The sequence below is a fragment of the Heterodontus francisci genome, chromosome 7 (genome assembly GCF_036365525.1).
Source record: "Heterodontus francisci isolate sHetFra1 chromosome 7, sHetFra1.hap1, whole genome shotgun sequence".
NCBI lineage: Eukaryota > Metazoa > Chordata > Chondrichthyes > Heterodontiformes > Heterodontidae > Heterodontus > Heterodontus francisci.
Genome location: NC_090377.1, coordinates 17,121,098 through 17,136,352, shown reverse-complemented (window position 1 = coordinate 17,136,352; position 15,255 = coordinate 17,121,098). Strand labels below are relative to the sequence as shown.

Sequence of the window (15,255 nt, the reverse complement as noted above, 5' to 3'; positions counted from 1 at the left end):
TGTACTATCTACAAAATGCACTGCAGCAACTCGTCAAGGCTCCTTTGACAGCACCTTCTAAACCTGCAACCTCTCCCACAAGGGCAGCAGATGCATGGGAACACCACCACCTGCAAGTTCCCCTCCAAGCCACACACCATCCTGACTTGGAACTATACTGCCGTTCCTTCACTGTCGCTGGGTCAAAATCCTGAACTCCCTTCCTGACAGCACTGTCGGTATACCTACACCACAAGGACTGCAGTAGTTCAAGAAAGCATCTCAGCACCACGTTCTCATGGGCAATTAGGGATGGTCAATAAATACTAACCTAGCCAGCAACGTCGATATCCCATAAGTGAATAAAAAAAATGCTGGGTCTTACTCGTGATGCCCACATCCCATGAGCAAAAAAAAAATACACTATAATATCTGTTTGGATTATGTGCTCAAATTTCTAGAGTGGGACTTGAACTGACAGCCAATGACAATTTTGCAATCAACAGCACCCACAACATCATTCGCTGTGGCTTATTTTTAATCTTCTCGGGGGTTGGCGTTATATCAGTCTTCTTAAAACTTAACAAAGCTCCTTCTATTTCCAGGATCTTATCAATGGTTGGCCTCTTCCTAATAGCCCTGGGCACCGGCGGTATCAAACCCTGTGTTGCAGCATTTGGTGGTGACCAGTTTGAGGAGGAACATGTAAGTTCATCATAATAGTGTCAGATGTTTGAAAAGGTATTATTTATATTTATACTGACACTAGAATTGTAAGAATATAGGTTTCTAGGCTTTATAAATAGAGTCATGGACAACAAAAGCAAGGAAGTTATGTTAAACATTTATAAATCACTGGTTAGGCCCTCAGATGGAATATTGTGTTCAACTGTGGGCAGCAGACTGTAATAAAGATGTCAAGCGCTCAGAGAAAGTGCAGAGAAGGTTTACCAGGATGATACCATCAATGACGGACTTCCGTTATGTGGAAAGATTCAACACAGAGCACAGGTTAGATTAACTGTGTCCTGTGCCTCAGCCTAAACATCAAGAAGAGGCTTCAGAGATTCAGTTTAGAGTCATAGAGTCGTACAGCATAGAAACAGGCCCTTCGGCCTACCATGTCCATGCCGACCATAATGCCTATCTATACTAATCCCACCTGCCTGCATTAATTCCATATCCCTCTATGCCTTGTTCATTCAAGTACCTGTCCAGATGCCTCTTAAATGTCACTACTGTTCCTGCCTCAACCACCTCCTCAGGCAGCTCATTCCAGATACCCACTATTCTTTGTGTGAAAAATTTACCCCTTTGATCCCCTTTAAACCTCCTCCCTCTCACCTTAAATCTATGCCCTCTATTTTTAGTCACCCCTACCATGGGAAAGAGACTTTGGCTATCTACCCTATCTATGCCTGTCATAATTTTATATACCTCTATCATGTCCCCTCTCAGCCTCCTTCGCTCCAGGGAAAACAGACCCAGCCTATCCAATCTCTCTTTATAACTCAAGCCCTCCAAACCAGGCAACATCCTTGTGATTCTTTTCTGCACCCTCTCTAGCTTAATCACATCTTTCCTGTAGTGCGGCGATCAGAACTGCACACAGTACTCCAAATGCGGCCTAACCAACATTATGTAAAACTGTAACATGACGTCCCAACTCTTGTACTCAGTGCCTCGGCCAATGAAGGCAAGCATGCCATATGCCTTCTTCACCACCCTGTCTACCTGTGTTGCCACTTTCCGGGAACTATGTACTTGCACCCCAAGGTCTCTCAAGAACATTCCCCAGGGCCCTGCCATTCACTGTATATGTCCTGCCCTGGTTTAACTTCCCACTTGTCTGCATTAAATTCCATTTGCCAATCCCTTGCCCACTTTCCCAGTTGATCTATATCCTGTTGTAACCTTAGACAACCTTCTTCACTGCCCACTATACCACCAATTTTGGTGTCATCTGCCACCTTACTAATCATGCCCCCTACATTCACATCCAAGTCATGAAGATATATGACAAACAACAGAGGGCCCAGCACCGATCTCTGCGGCACACCACTGGTCACCGGCCTCCAATCTGAAAAACAACCCTCCACAACCACCCTCTGCCTCCTATCACCAAGCCAATTTTGTATCCAATTTGCTAGTTCACCCTGGATCCCATGTGTTCGAACCTGCTGGACCAGCCTACCATGCGGGCCCTTGTCAAAGGCCTTGCTAAAGTCCATGTAGACAATGTCCATCGCCCTGCCCTCATCAATCCGCTTGGTCACCTCCTCAAAAAACTCAATCAAATTCGTGAGACATGATTTCCCATGCACAAAGCCATGCTGACTATCCCTAATCAGACCATGCCTTTCCAAATGCATATAATTCCTGTCTCTCAGAATCCCTTCCAATAACTTTCCCACCACTGATGTAAGGCTCACCGGCCTGTAGTTCCCTGGCTTATCCCTGCTGCCCTTCTTAAATAAAGGCACAACATTAGCTTTCCTCCAGTCTTCCGGTACCTCACCCGTGGCTAACGATAATACAAAAATCTCTGCCAGGGCCCCAGCAATCTCCTCCCTTGCTTCCCATAGCATCCTAGGATACACCTGGTCAGGCCCTGGGGATTTATCCACCTAAATGTGCTTCAAAATCTCCAACACCTCCTCCTTTGTAATGTTGATATGCTCCAGGATATCGCTGTTCCCTCCCTTGAACTCACTAGCTTCCATGACCTTCTCCACGGTAAATACAGACGAGAAATATTAATTTAAGACCTCGCCCATTTCCCGTGGCTCCACACATAGATTACCCCACTGATCCTTAAGGGGACCTACTCTCACCCTCGCTACACTTTTACTCTTAATATACTTATAGAATCTTTTAGGATTCTCCTTTATCTTATCTGCCAGGGAAATCTCATGGCCCCTTTTCGCCCTCCTAATTTCCTTCTTAAGTGTACTCCTACATCCCTTATACTCCTCGAGGGACTCGCTTGATTCCAGCTGCCTATACCTGACATAGCCTCCTTCTTTGTCCTGACCAGACCCTCAATATCCCTCATCAACCAAGGTTCCCTAAACTTGCCAGCCTTGCCCTTCCATCTAACAGGAACATGCCGGCCCTGAACTCTTCCTATCTCACTTTTAAAAGCCTCCCACTTGCCTGATGCGCCTTTACCTGTAAACAGCCTCTCCCATTCAACTTTTGAGAGTTCCTATCTGATGCCATCGAAATTAGCCTTCCCCCAATTTAGGACTTCAACTTGAGGACCAGTCCTATCCTTTTCCATAACTATCTTGAAGCTAATAGAATTATGGTCACTGGTCCCAACATGCTCCCCCACTGACACATCAACCACCTGCCCAGCCTCATTTCCTAAGAGGAGGTCAAGTGTAGCCCCTTCTCTTATAGGGCCATCCACATACTAATTCAGAAATCTATCCTGGACACACTTAACAAATTCTTCCCCATCTGATCCCTTAGCACTAAGGCAGTCCCAGTCAATATTAGGGAAGTTAAAATCACCTACTATTACAACCCTATAATTTCTACACCTATCTGGGATTTCCCTACATAAATGCTCCTCCACTTCCCTCTGACTATTGGGGGGCCTATATGTATAATCCCATCAAAGTGATCACCCCTTTCTTATTTCTAAGTTCCACCCGTATAGCCTCGCTGGATAATCCCCCCGGGATATCCTCTCTAAGTACTGTCGTGGTGTCCTCCCTAATCAATAGTGCAACTCCCCCTCCTCTCTTACCTCCACCTCTGTCACGCCGGAAGCATCGGTACCCCGGAACATTGAGCCGCCAGTCCTGCCCGTCCTTCAACCACGTTTCCACAATAGCTATAATATCACAATCCCATGTACTGATCCATGCTCTGAGTTCATCTGCCCTACCTGTACGGCTTCTTGCATTAAAGTAAATGCAGTTTGGCCTACCAGACCTTCCACGCTCCCTGTCCTGCCCCTGCCCGGCCTGCCTACTGGACTTGCTTTCTTTAACGTCTACATTTACCTCAACTATCTCATCGGAGAGACTACTACTTTGTGTCCCACCCCCCTGCAATACTAGATTAAACCGTCCCGAGTAGTACTAGCAAACCTCCCCGCAAGGATATTGGTCCCCCTCCAGTTTGGATGCAACCCATTCTTCTGGTACAGGTCACTTCTGCACCAGAAGAGATCCCAATGATCCAAGTAGCTGACGCCCTCCCGCCTACACCAGCTCTTCAGCCACGCATTCATTTACCTAATTCTTCTATTCCTACCCTCATTAGCATGTGGCACAGGGAGTAATCCTGAGATTACAACCCTAGAGGTCCTGCTTTTTAACCTTCTGCCTAACTCCCTACATTCACTTTGCAGCACCTCATCTCTCTTCCTGATCTGTCCTCATTCACAGACTGGACAGTTTCATACTTATAGACTTGGCACACTTGGCATTCATTAACTGGGCACGCTTTACATTCACTGATTGGGTCTGGTATATATGGCATTCACTGGGTCTGGTATATATTGCATAAATGTCTGATATAAATTGCATTCACTGAGTCTGGTATATATTTCATTGACACAGTCTGGTATATATTACACTGACTGGGTCTGGTATGTATATTGTATTGACTCAGTCTGGTATATATTGCATTGACTCAGTCTGGTGTATATTGCATTGACTGGGTATGGTATACATATTGCATTGACTTAGCCTGGTATATATTACACTGACTGGGTCTGGTATATATATTGTATTGACTCAGTCTGGTGTATATTGCATTGACTGGGTATGGTATACATATTGCATTGACTTAGCCTGGTATATATTACATTGACTGGGTCTGGTATATATATTGTATTGACTCAGTCTGGTATATATTACACTGACTGGGTCTGGTATAGATATTGTTTTGACTCAGTCTGGTAAATATTGTATTGACTCAGTCTGGTGTATATTGCATTGACTCAGCCTGGTATATATTACACTGACTGGGTCTGGCATATATATTGTTTTGACTCAGTCTGGTATATATTGTATTGACTCAGCCTGGTATATATTACAATCACTAGGTCTGGTATATATATGGTATTGACTCAGTCTGATATATATGACACTGACTGGGTCTGCTATATATATTGCATTGAATCATCCTGGTACATATTACACTGACCGGGTCTGGTATATATATTGCATTGACTCAGACTGGTATATATTACACTGACTGGGTCTGCTATATGTATTGTATTGACTCAGTCTGGTATATATTACACTGACTCAGTCTGGTATATATTACACTGATTGGGTCTGGGATATATATTGTATTGACTCAGTCTGGTATATATTGCATTGGCACAGCTTGGTATATATCACACTTACTGGGTCTGGTATATATATTGTATTAACTCAGTCTGGTAAATATTGCATTGACTCAGTCTGGTATATATTACACTGACTGGGTCTGCTATATATATTGTATTAACTCAGTCTGGTATATATTGCATTGACTCAGTCTGGTATATATTACACTGACTGGGTCTGCTATATATATTGTATTAACTCAGTCTGGTATATATTGCATTGACTCAGTCTGGTATATATTACACTGACTGGGTCTGCTATATATATTGTATTAACTCAGTCTGGTATATATTGCATTGACTCAGTCTGGTATATATTACACTGATTGGGTCTGGTATATATATTGCATTGACTCAGTCTGGTATATATTGCATTGACTGGGTCTGGTATATATATTGCATTGACTCAGTCTGGTATATATTGCATTGACTCAGTCTAGTATATATTACACTTATTGGGACTGGTATATATATTGCATTGACTCAGCCTGGTATATATTACACTGACTGGGTCTGGGATATATATTGAATTGACTGGGTCTGGTAGAGATATTGCATTGACTCAGTCTGGTATATATTGCATTGACTGGGTCTGGTATATATTACACTTATTGGGACTGGTATATATATTGCAGTGACTCAGCCTGGTATATATTACACTGACTGGGTCTGGGATATATATTGAATTGACTCAGTCTGGTCTATATTATACTGATTGGGTCTGGTATACATATTGCATTGACTCAGTCTGGTATATATTACACTGACTGGGTCTGGTATACATATTGCATTGACTCAGTCTGGTATATATTACACTGACTGGGTCTGGTATATATATATTGCATTGACTCAGTCTGGTATATATTACACTGACTGGGTCTTGTATACATATTGCATTGACAGTCTGGTATATATTACACTGACTGGGTCTGGTATACATATTGCATTGACACAGTCTGGTATATATTACACTGACTGGGTCTGGTTTATATATTGTATTGACAGTCTGGTATATATTGCATTGACTCAGCCTGGTATATATTACACTGACTGGGTTTGGTATATATATTGTTTTTACTCAGTCTCGTATATATTGCATTGACTCAGTCTGGTGTATATTGCATTGACTCAGCCTGGTATATATTACACTGACTGGGTCTGGTATATATATTGTATTGACTCAGTCTGGTATATATTACACTGACTGGGTTTGGTATATATATTGTTTTTACTCAGTCTCGTATGTATTGCATTGACTCAGTCTGGTGTATATTGCATTGACACAGCCTGGTGTAGAACATAGAACATAGAACATTACAGCGCAGTACAGGCCCTTCAGCCCTCGATGTTGCGCCGACCATCTGACCTACACTATTCCATTTTCATCCATAAGTCTATCCAATGACCACTTAAATGCCCTTAAAGTTGGCGAGTCTACTACTGTTGCAGGCAGGGCGTTCCACGCCCCTACTACTCTCTGTGTAAAGAAACTACATCTGACATCTGTCCTATATCTGTCACCCCTCAACTTAAAGCTATGTCCCCTCGTGTTTGCCATCACCATCCGAGGGAAAAGGCTATCACTATCCACCCTGTCCAACCCTCTGATTATCTTATATGTCTCTATTAAGTCACCTCTTCTCCTCCTTCTCTCTAACGAAAACAACCTCAAGTCCCTCAGCCTTTCCTTGTAAGACCTTCCCTCCATACCAGGCAACATCCTAGTAAATCTCCTCTGCACCTTTTCCAAAGCTTCCACATCCTTCCTATAATGCGGTGACCAGAACTGCACGCAATACTCCAGGTGCGGCCGCACCAGAGTTCTGTACAGCTGCAGCATGACCTCGTGGCTCCTAAACTCGATCCCCCTACTAATAAAAGCTAACACACCATATGCCTTCTTAACAGCTCTATTAACCTGGGTGGCAACTTTCAAGGATTTATGTACCTGGACACCAAGATCTCTCTGCTCATCTACACTACCAAGAATCTTCCCATTAGCCCAGTATTCTGCAATCCTGTTACTCCTTCCGAAGTGAATCACCTCACACTTTTCCGCATTAAACTCCATTTGCCATCTCTCAGCCCAGCTCTGCAGCCTATCTATGTCCCTCTGTAACCTACAACATCCTTCGGCACTATCCACAACTCCACCGACCTTCATGTCATCCGCAAATTTACTAACCCACCCTTCTACACCCTCTTCCAGGTCATTTATAAAAATGACAAACAGCAGTGGCCCCAAAACAGATCCTTGCAGTACACCACTAGTAACTAAACTCCAGGATGAACATTTACCATCAACCACCACCCTCTGTCTTCTTTCAGCTAGCCAATTTCTGATCCAAAGCACTAATTCACCTTCAATCCCATACTTCTGTATTTTCTGCAATAGCCTACCGTGGGGAACTTTATCAAACGCCTTACTGAAATCCATATAGACCACATCCACGTCTTTACCCTCATCCACCTGTTTGGCCACCTTGTCAAAAAACTCAATAAGGTTTGTGAGGCACGACCTACCCTTCACAAAACCGTGCTGACTATCTCTAATGAACTTATTCTTTTAAAGATGATTATAAATCCTATCTCTTATAACCTTTTCCAACATTTTACCCACAACCGAAGTAAGGCTCACAGGTCTATAATTACCAGGGCTGTCTCGACTCCCCTTCTTGAACAAGGGGACAACATTTGCTATCCTCCAGTCTTCCGGCACTATTCCTGTCGACAATGACGACATAAAAATCAAGGACAAAGGCTCTGCAATCTCCTCCCTGGCTTCCCAGAGAATCCTAGGATAAATCCCATCTGGCCCAGGGGACTTATCTATTTTCACACTTTCCAAAATTGCTAACACCTCCTCCTTGTGAACCTCAATCCCATCTAGCCTAGTAGTCTGTATCTCAGTATTCTCCTCGACAACATTTTCTTTCTCCACTGTAAATACTGACGAAAAATATTCATTTAACACTTCCCCTATCTCCTCCGATTCCACACACAACTTCCCACTATTATCCTTGATTGGCCCTAACCTATCTCAAGTCATTCTTTTATTCCTGATATACCTATAGAAAGCCTTAGGGTTTTCTTTGATCCTATCCGCCAATGACTTCTCGTGTCCTCTCCTTGCTCTTCTTATCTCTCCCTTTAGATCCTTCCTGGCTAGCTTGTAACTCTCAAGTGCCCTAACTGAGCCTTCACGTCTCATCCTAACATAAGCCTTCTTCTTCCTCTTGACAAGCTCTTCAACTTCTTGAGTAAACCACGGCTCCCTCGCTCGACAACTTCCTCCCTGCCTGACAGGTACATACTTATCAAGGACACGCAGTAGCTGCGCCTTGAATAAGCTCCACATTTCGATTGTGCCCATCCCCTGCAGTTTCCTTCCCCATCCTACGCATCCTAAATCTTGCCTAATCGCATCATAATTTCCTTTCCCCCAGCTATAATTCTTGCCCTGCTGCATATGCCTGTCCCTGCCCATCGCTAAGGTAAACCTAACCGAATTGTGATCACTATCACCAAAGTGCTCACCAACTTCTAAATCTAACACCTGGCCGGGTTCATTACCCAGTACCAAATCCAATGTGGCATCGCCCCTGGTTGGCCTGTCTACATACTGTGTCAGAAAACCCTCCTGCACACACTGGACAAAAACAGACCCATCTAAAGTACTCGAACTATAGTATTTCCAGTCAATATTTGGAAAGTTAAAGTCCCCCATAACCACTACCCTGTTACTCTCGCTCCTGTCAAGAATCATCTTTGCTATCCTTTCCTCTACATCTCTGGAACTATTTGGAGGTCTATAGAAAACTCCCAACAGGGTGACCTCTCCTCTCCTGTTTCTAACCTCGGCCCAGACTACCTCAGTAGACGAGTCCTCAAACGTCCTTTCTGCCGCTGTAATACTTTCCTTGATTAACAATGCCACACCCCCCCCTCTTTTACCCTCTTCTCTGTTCTTAGTGAAACATCTAAATCCCGGAACCCGCAACATCCATTTCTGTCCCTGCTCTACCCATGTCTCTGAAATGGCCACAACATCGAGATCCCAGGTACCAACCCATGCTGCAAGCTCACCCACCTTATTCCGGATGCTCCTGGCGTTGAAGTAGACACATTTTAAACCAAGCTCTTGCTTGCCAGTGCCCTCTTGTGTCCTTATAACCTTATCTCTGCCCTCACTACTCTCAACATCCTGCACACTGGAACTACAATTTAGGTTCCCATCCCCCTGTTGAATTAGTTTAAACCCCCCCGAAGAGCACTAGCAAATCTCCCCCCCAGGATATTGGTACCCCTCTGGTTCAGGTGAAGACCATCCTGTTTGTAGAGGTCCCACCTACCCCAGAAAGAGCCCCAATTATCCAGGAAACCAAAACCCTCCCTCCCACACCATCCCTGCAGCCACGTGTTCAACTCCTCTCTCTCCCTATTCCTCACTTCGCTAGCACGTGGCACGGGCAACAACCCAGAGATAACAACTCTGTTTGTTCTCGCTCTAAGCTTCCACCCGAGCTCCCTGAATTTCTGCCTTAAATCCCCATCTGTCTTCCTGCCTATGTCGTTGGTGCCTATGTGTACCATGACTTGGGGCTGCTCCCCCTCCCCCTTGAGGATCCCAAAAACACGATCCGAGACATCACGTACCCTGGCACCTGGGAGGCAACACACCAACCGTGAGTCTCTCTCGTTCCCACAAAACCTCCTATCTGTTCCCCTAACTATGGAGTCCCCAATGACTAATGCTCTGCTCCTCTTACCCCTTCCCTTCTGAGCAACAGGGACAGACTCTGCGCCAGAGACCTGTATCCCATTGCCTACCCCTGGTAAGTCGACTCCCCCAACAGTATCCAAAACGGTATACCTGTTGTTGAGGGAAACAGCCACAGGGGATCCCTGCACTGCCTGTTGGTTCCCTCTCCTTCCCCTGACGGTAACCCATCTACCTTCTTCTTTTACCTGAGGTGTGACTGCCTCCCAATAACTCCTCTCAATAATCCTCTCCGCATCCCGAATGATCCGAAGTTCCTCCAGCTCCAGCTCCAGTTCCCTAACGCGGTCCTCGAGAAGCTGGAGCTGGGTGCACTTCCCGCAGATGCAGTCAGCAGGGACACCCTTGGCGACCCTTACCTCCCACATTCTGCAGGAGGAACATTCAACTGCCTTAACCTCCATTCCCACTATTCTAAATTCCCAAGTTTTTAACCAATCACACGATAAAACAAGAAGAGAAATAGAAAAAGCCTTACCTTACCTACACACAACCGAGTCCTTTTTTTTGGTAAGAGGAGGAGGGCGGGTGGGAGACACTACAAGAGTAGTGTCTCGGGTTCAGAAACAGCCCAAATATATAGGTTTCTACTTACCCAGCAGTCCCTGCTCCACCGAAACTCCCGATGAAATTGACTTCCCAGCTGTTCACTCCTCGCTCGCAATGCCTGTGCTCCTGGAAAAGCTGCACAACGAAAAGGTAAGAGAATTTACACAGCCCAAATATATAGGTTTCTACTTACCCAGCAGTCCCTGCTCCACCGAAACTCCCGATGAAATTGACTTCCCAGCTGTTCACTCCTCGCTCGCAATGCCTGTGCTCCTGGAAAAGCTGCACAACGAAAAGGTAAGAGAATTTACACAGCCCAAATATATAGGTTTCTACTTACCCAGCAGTCCCTGCTCCACCGAAACTCCCGATGAAATTGACTTCCCAGCTGTTCACTCCTCGCTCGCAATGCCTGTGCTCCTGGAAAAGCTGCACAACGAAAAGGTAAGAGAATTTACACAGCCCAAATATTTAGGTTTCTACTTACCCAGCAGTCCCTGCTCCACCTGGTGTATATTACACTGATTGGGTCTGGTATATATATTGTATTGACTCAGCCTGGTATAAATTACACTGACTGGGTCTGCTATATGTATTGTATTGACTCCTTCTGGTATATATTGCATTGACTCAGTCTGGTATATATTACATTGATTGGGTCTGGTATATATATTGTATTGACTCAGTCTGGTATATATTACACTGACTGGGTCTGCTATATGTATTGTATTGACTCAGTCTGGGATATATTGCATTGTCTCAGTCTGGTATATATTACACTGATTGGGTCTGGTATATATATTGTATTGACTCAGTCTGGTATACATTGCATTGACACAACCTGGTAGATATTACACGGACTGGGTCTGGTATATATATTGTATTAACTCAGTCTGGCAAAGATTACATTTATTGGGTCTGGGATATATATTGCATTGACTCAGCCTGGCATATATTACACTGACTGGGTCTGCTATATATATTGCATTGACTGAGCCTGGTATATCCTACACTGACTGGGTCTGGTATATATATTGTTTTGACTCAGTCTGGTATATATTGTATTGACTCAGCCTGGTATATATTACACTGACTGGGTCTGGTATATATATTGTATTGACCCAGTCTGGTATATATTACATTTATTGGGTGTGGGATATATATTGCATTGACTCAGCCTGGTATATATTACACTGACTGGGTCTGCTATATATATTGCATTGACTGAGCCTGGTATATCCTACACTGACTGGGTCTGGTATATATATTGTTTTGACTCAGTCTGGTATATATTGTACTGACTCAGCCTGGTATATATTACACTGACTGGGTCTGGTATATATATTGTATTGACCCAGTCTGGTATATATTACATTTATTGGGTGTGGGATATATATTGCATTGACTCAGCCTGGTATATATTACACTGACTGGGTCTGCTATATATATTGCATTGACTCAGCCTGGTATATACTACACTGATTGGGTCTGCTATATGTATTGTATTGATTCAGTCTGGTATATATTGAATTGACTCAGTCTGGTATATATTACACTGACCGGGTCTGGTATATAAATTGTATTGACTCAGTCTGGTATATATTACACTGACTGGGTCTGATTAATATATTGTTTTGACTCTGTCTGGTATATATGGCATTCACTCAGTCTGGTGTATATTGCATTGACTCAGTCTGGTATATATTACACTGATTGGGTCTGGTATCTCTATTGCATTGACTCAGCCTGGTATATATTACACTGACCGGGTCTGGTATCTCTATTGCATTGACTCAGCCTGGTATATATTACACTGACTGGGTCTGGTATATATATTGCATTGAATCAGCCTGGCATATATTACACTGACTGGGTCTGCTATATATATTGCATTGACTCAGCCTGGTATATCCTACACTGACTGGGACTGGTATATATATTGTTTTGACTCAGTCTGGTATATATTACACTGATTGGGTCTGGGATATATATTGCATTGACTCAGCCTGGTATATATTACACTGACTGGGTCTGGTATATATATTGTATTGACTCAGTCTGGTATATATTACACTGACTGGGTCTGCTATATATATTGCATTGACTCAGCCTGGTATATATTACACTGACTGGGTCTGGTATATATATTGTATTGACTCAGTCTGGTATATATTACACTGACTGGGTCTGGTATAGATATTGTTTTGACTCAGTCTGGTAAATATTGCATTGACTCAGTCTGGTGTATATTGCATTGACTCAGCCTGGTATATATTACACTGACTGGGTCTGGTATATATATTGTTTTGACTCAGTCTGGTATATATTGTATTGACTCAGCCTGGTATATATTACAATCACTAGGTCTGGTATATATATGGTATTGACTCAGTCTGATATATATGACACTGACTGGGTCTGCTATATATATTGCATTGAATCATCCTGGTACATATTACACTGACCGGGTCTGCTATATGTATTGTATTGACTCAGTCTGGTATATATTGTATTGACTCAGTCTGGTATATATTACACTGACTGGGTCTGGCATATATATATTTTTTATACTCTGTCTCGTATATATTGCATTGACTCAGTCTGGTGTATATTGCATTGACTCAGCCTTGTATATATTACACTGACTGGGTCTGGTATATATGTTGTTTTGACTCAGTCTGGTATATATTGCATTGACTCAGTCCGGTGTATGTTGCATTGACACAGCCTGGTATATATTACACTGACTGGGTCAGGTATATATATTGTATAGACTCAGTCTTGTATATATTACACTGACTGGGTCTGGTATATATATTGTTTTGACTCAGTCGGGTAGATATTGCATTGACTCAGTCTGGTGTATATTACACTGACTGGGTCTGCTATATGTATTGTATTGACTCCTTCTGGTATATATTGCATTGACTCAATCTGGTATATATTACACTGACCGGGTCTGGTATCTATATTGTATGGACTCAGTCTGGTATATATTACACTGACTGGGTCTGGTATATATATTGTTTTGACTCAGTCGGGTAGATATTGCATTGACTCAGCCTGGTATATATTACACTGACCGTGTCTGGTATATAAATTGTATTGACTCAGTCTGGTATATATTACACTGACAGGGTCTGCTATATATATTGCATTGACTCAGCCTGGTATATACTGCACTGACTGGGTCTGGTATCTATATTGCATTGACTCAGTCTGGTATATATTACACTGACTGGGTCTGGTATCTATATTGCATTGACCCAGCCTGGTATATACTGCACTGACTGGGTCTGGTATATATATTGCATTGACCCAGCCTGGTATATACTGCACTGACTGGGTCTGGTATATATATTGCATTGACTCAGTCTGGTATATATTACACTGACAGGGTCTGCTATATATATTGCATTGACTCAGTCTGGTATATACTGCACTGACTGGGTCTGGTATATATATTGCATTGACTCAGTCTGGTATATATTACACTGACTGGGTCTGGTATTTATATTGTTTTGACTCAGTCGGGTAGATATTGCATTGACTCAGCCTGGTATATATTACACTGACCGTGTCTGGTATATAAATTGTATTGACTCAGTCTGGTATATATTACACTGACAGGGTCTGCTATATATATTGCATTGACTCAGCCTGGTATATACTGCACTGACTGGGTCTGGTATCTATATTGTATGGACTCAGTCTGGTATATACTGCACTAACTGGGTCTGGTATATAAATTGCATTGACTCAGTCTGGTATATATTACACTGACAGGGTCTGCTATATATATTGCATTGACTCAGTCTGGTATATACTGCACTGACTGGGTCTGGTATATATATTGCATTGACTCAGTCTGGTATATATTACACTGACTGGGTCTGGTATTTATATTGTTTTGACTCAGTCGGGTAGATATTGCATTGACTCAGCCTGGTATATATTACACTGACCGTGTCTGGTATATAAATTGTATTGACTGAGTCTGGTATATATTACACTGACTGGGTCTGATTAATATGTTGTTTTGACTCTGTCTGGTATATATGGTATTCACTCAGTCTGGTGTATATTGCATTGACACAGCCTGGAATATATTAAACTGAGTGGGTCTGGTATAGATATTGTTTTGACTCAGTCTGGTATATATTACACTGACTGGGTCTGCGACAGATATTGCATTGGCGCATGGGCGGCACAGTGGCGCATTGGTTAGCACCGCAGCCTCACAGCTCCAGGGACCTGGGTTCAATTCTGGGTACTGCCTGTGTGGAGTTTGCAAGTTCTCCCTGTGTCTGCGTGGGTTTCCTCCTACAGCCAAAGACTTGAAGGTGATAGGTAAATTGGCCATTGTAAATTGCCCCTAGTGTAGGTAGGTGATAGGGAATAAGGGATTACTGTAGGGTTAGTATAAATGGGTGGTTGTTGGTCGGTACAGACTCGGTGGGCCGAAGGGCCTGTTTCAGTGCTGTATCTCTAAATAAAAAAAAATCCTGGTATATATTACACTGCCGGGCCTGGTATATATATTGCATTGACTCAGCCTGGTATATATTACACTGACTGGGTCTGCTATATATAT

General features: G+C 43.1%; 1 protein-coding gene across 1 annotated transcript in view; it reads left to right on the top strand.

Moving 5' to 3' along the window:
* Window positions 1-15,255, top strand: part of slc15a2 (solute carrier family 15 member 2) — a 134,131-nt gene that overhangs the window by 28,139 nt on the left and 90,737 nt on the right. The window contains exon 6 of the mRNA XM_068034852.1: window positions 585-684. Within this exon, the coding sequence (XP_067890953.1) occupies window positions 585-684 (100 nt within the window). The remainder of the gene's footprint in view (window positions 1-584; window positions 685-15,255) is intronic.